Below are 3,967 nucleotides of genomic sequence, written 5' to 3' on the forward strand. Positions count from 1 at the left end.
TTTTCTTCTTCTGGATGGTTTAATGCATTTAAGCCATTACTTCTTCATTGTTTAAAATTAATGAGAATTCATATCTTCCTTTCCCTAAAAAGATAGCACTGCTGCTTGCTTTCACTTCACTCTATTTCTCTTCCCTCTTCTACTTCCTGTGTTGAAATCATGTAAGTATTTTAGTTCCAGATTACTTATTTTCCTAAAAGTTAGCATGTATTGCTTCTTATTTTATTTTATTGATTTCAGAGAGGAAAGGAGAGGGAGAGAGAGAAACATCAACGATGAGAGAGAATCATTGATCAGCTGCCTCCTGAATGCCTCCTATTGGGGTTGGAGCCTGCAACCTGGGCATGTGCCCTGACCAGGAATCGAACTGTGATCAATGTTCACCCATTGAGCCAAGCTGGCTGGGCTTTATTGCTTCTTTTGCTTATCATTGCACTTCATAGGTCGTCGAGGCTTTTAACACTTGGAGTGGGGGAAACGAGTTAAGTCGGCTCGCGTGAATTGCGCGTACTCCGCGGGAGCCGTCTTTAACTCGGTTCATATAGATTTGCGGTGGAGTGCGGGAAACGTGTAAACTCGGGCCGATTGTAACTGCGTATTACCAAATATTTGTTTGTAATCCACCCTTTTGGTGGATGGAACAAAACCAAAAGACAGAGCCATCTTATATTTTGGCGGGAAATTCACCCCACACCGGAGTGTTAAGATGATATTGGAGTGTATTTTCCTAATTATTTCAGAAAAGGTCTTAGGGTAGCAAATGTTGAGCTCCTTTATGTGTGAAAGTGTGTTTTGCACTGCCACTTGAAAGCTGATTTGTCTGGATATGAGTTCCAAAATCTTTTTCCTTATCACTTTGAAGCTATTGCTCCATTGTCTTCTAGCATCTGTGTTTCTGATGAAGTCTAATTTCACGCTTATGTGATTTATGTATTTTTGTAGGAATTCACTTTCTTTCCTTTGGAAATTTTTAGGATTTTCTGAAATTTCAGTACGTGTCTAAGTCTCTCCTTTCTTCACTAATTGATTCTGTTTAACACTTAGTGGATCTTTCAACCTCATGATTAGTGTCCTATCTTCCCCTGAAAATTTCTAGAAATCATATAAAATAGGTGTTGGACTCTGGTTCTATATTCTGTATATCTATCTTACCTTCATACTTAAGAGGCATTTTGGAAGAATTTCTGTTTTCCTATGCCTATTTTGTTGCTGAATGTACTTGTTCAGCTTTATTTTGGAAATCAATTTTTCTCCTTTTTTGTAAACATGTCTTTATTGAGGTATTATAATCTACTTAAAGTAAACTGCATTCATTACAAGTGTACAGTTCCATGCATTTTGACAGATATATACACCCATGAAGCTGCCTCCTGCACACCTCATGCTGGGGATCGAGCCTGCAACCTGGGCATGTGCCCTAACCGGGAATGGAACTGTGACCTGGTTCATAGGTCAGTGCTCAACCACTGAGCCACGCTGGCCAGGCAATTTGTCATTTTTTTTAAATGGTGTCTTATTCAGTTTTCATGGATGAGATCTCATTTACCACGGTGATATTTATGATTCTTAAGTCTCCTGTTTATTCTTGCAACTCTTTCTTCAGCTGTTTAGCTTCTTGTTATTTGTGGTGTTGATTTCCCTTTTGGTGATTCTAGTTTGTAAAGTGTTTTCTCTGGTATGAGGATTGCTGTTTTCCTGTCAGAGGATGCAGTGTCTGTTTACCACTCTGTCAGATTGGACTGTAGGGGAGAGATGGGTCATATGGCCAGAATTGGACACCTGTTTTTTCTGGGTAATAGCAGCTACTTGGATGCTGTCCTAAATCTTGGGCTCAAGTGCCTGTGCTCATCACTTCTGTTGGCTGGAAGAAGCGGGAGAAGGGGAGTGGTTCTCAGTAGAGGGAAGTAGAGAGCCTGTCCAGGTGTGCCACATTTCCCCACCAGGTCACGCATGACTGCACCAGAGCTCCTGTTTTCCCATGACAGTCACCCCATCTATAGCTTGGGGTAACACCACATGCTCTCCACACCTTCATAGCTGCTGCTAATTATTATAGCATTCCTCTGTTTTTAAAAAATATGTATTTCAGTTGATTTTAGAGAGAAAAGAAGGGGGAGGGAGAGAGAGATAGAAATATCAATATCAACATCGATTGGCTGCCGCCTGCATGACCCCTGCTGGGGATTGAGCTTGCAACCTGCGCATGAGCCCTGTCAGGGAATCGAACCTGGATCTTCTGGTACATGGGTTGACGCTCATCCACTGAGCCACACAGCCTTCCTCTTTTGAGGTTTCTGGACAGTTATTGCCTTTATCAACCTTGTTCTAATGATAGTATCTCTTCTTGTTTCCAGAATTACTTTAGAAAAATATATCAATATATTTTACAAGTGTACAGTTCCATGCATTTTGACAGATATATACACCCAAATATATCAAATATATCAATAAGTCTATATCTTTAGTTACTTCTGGGGTTTAAGGTGGGAGGGGAAGTCATGTATATCTGCAGTCCATCTCTTGAGGCCATTATTTTTGGACAGTTTTTTTTGGTAACAGATATTAATTTTGAAACATCTGTTTCACTGAAGTCCATTGAAACCTCCTAAGGACATTAGGTTTTGAGAGAAATTGAACCATGGAGCTTATTAGTTTGAGTACTAACAGAGCTCCGAAAACTTCCAACTTTTCTTCTCTAAGCCAAGGGCAAGGATGAAGATTTTTATTCTCAATCTTTTTAAAAATATATGTTTTTTATTGATTTCAGAGAAGGGAGAGGGAGAGAGAAATAGAAACATCAATGATGAGAGAGAATCATTGATCACCTGCCTTCTGCACACCCCCAACAGGGACTGAGTCTGCAACCCGGGCATGTGCCCCGACCAGGAATTGAACCGTGACCTCCTGGTTCATAGGTCGACGCTCAACCACTGAGCCACACCAGCTGGGCCCCCCCAAAGCCTTTTTGTTTATATATTCCTGGGTAACCTCAGGATATGAAATAAGTTTCGAATCTAGTAAGTGTAAATTTAGTTTTCATGAAAAAGCTGTTCTGACTTTTTTTTTCTTTCCCACTTAGTTTTTCCATGGTTTGGCTTGGATATTGGTGGAACCCTAGTCAAGCTGGTTTATTTTGAACCCAAAGATATCACTGCTGAAGAAGAAGAGGAAGAAGTGGAAAGTCTTAAAAGCATTCGGAAGTACCTGACCTCCAATGTGGCTTATGGGTCCACGGGTATTCGGGATGTGCACCTGGAGCTGAAGGACCTGACTCTGTGTGGACGCAAAGGCAATCTGCACTTTATACGCTTTCCCACTCATGACATGCCTGCTTTTATTCAAATGGGCAGAGATAAAAACTTCTCAAGTCTCCACACTGTCTTTTGTGCCACTGGAGGTGGAGCGTACAAATTTGAGCAGGATTTTCTCACAGTATGCATTTTTTTAGCTTATATACAATTTATGGGAATCTGATTGTTTAAAATAATACCAGTAGCAAGGGGTGGAATCATTTCCATCCCTAATGGAATGTGAATATTCTTTTCAAATTAAGATTAAATACAAATTAGCGATAGGAGTTAGCCATCTAGAGATTTTGTTGTATAGTTTACTTTTTGCACAATTCAGATGAAATGGTGAGAACCAGAAGTACTAAAAACAGTTTTTTTTAATTCTTTTAGTATGAAAAAAATAGTGACACTGTGATAAGCAGAGTAGGTGATTAAATAGAAACAACATCATTAAATCTTTTTTCTTTTTTTTTAAAGATCTTTTTTGATTTTTAGAGAGAGAGGAAGGGAGAAGGAGAGAAACATCAGTTGCCTCCTGCATACCCCCTTCTGGGAATCGAGCCCGTAACCCGGGCATGTGCCCTAACCAGGCATTGAACTGGCAACCTTTCAGTGCATGGATGACACCACACTGAGCACACAGCAAGACAGGTCATTAAATTCTTGAACGTTGAGCC

General features: G+C 40.3%; 1 protein-coding gene across 3 annotated transcripts in view; it reads left to right on the forward strand.

Annotated features, from left to right (window-relative positions):
* The window catches only part of PANK2 (pantothenate kinase 2), a 38,324-nt gene that overhangs the window by 18,403 nt on the left and 15,954 nt on the right, over window positions 1-3,967 (forward strand). For all 3 annotated transcript variants that reach the window (XM_006096421.3, XM_023760294.1, XM_023760295.1), the window contains exon 2: window positions 3,080-3,432. In XM_006096421.3, coding sequence (XP_006096483.1) covers window positions 3,080-3,432 — 353 coding nt within the window. The remainder of the gene's footprint in view (window positions 1-3,079; window positions 3,433-3,967) is intronic.

The sequence above is a fragment of the Myotis lucifugus genome, unplaced genomic scaffold (assembly GCF_000147115.1).
Source record: "Myotis lucifugus unplaced genomic scaffold, Myoluc2.0 scaffold_178, whole genome shotgun sequence".
Lineage (NCBI taxonomy): Eukaryota > Metazoa > Chordata > Mammalia > Chiroptera > Vespertilionidae > Myotis > Myotis lucifugus.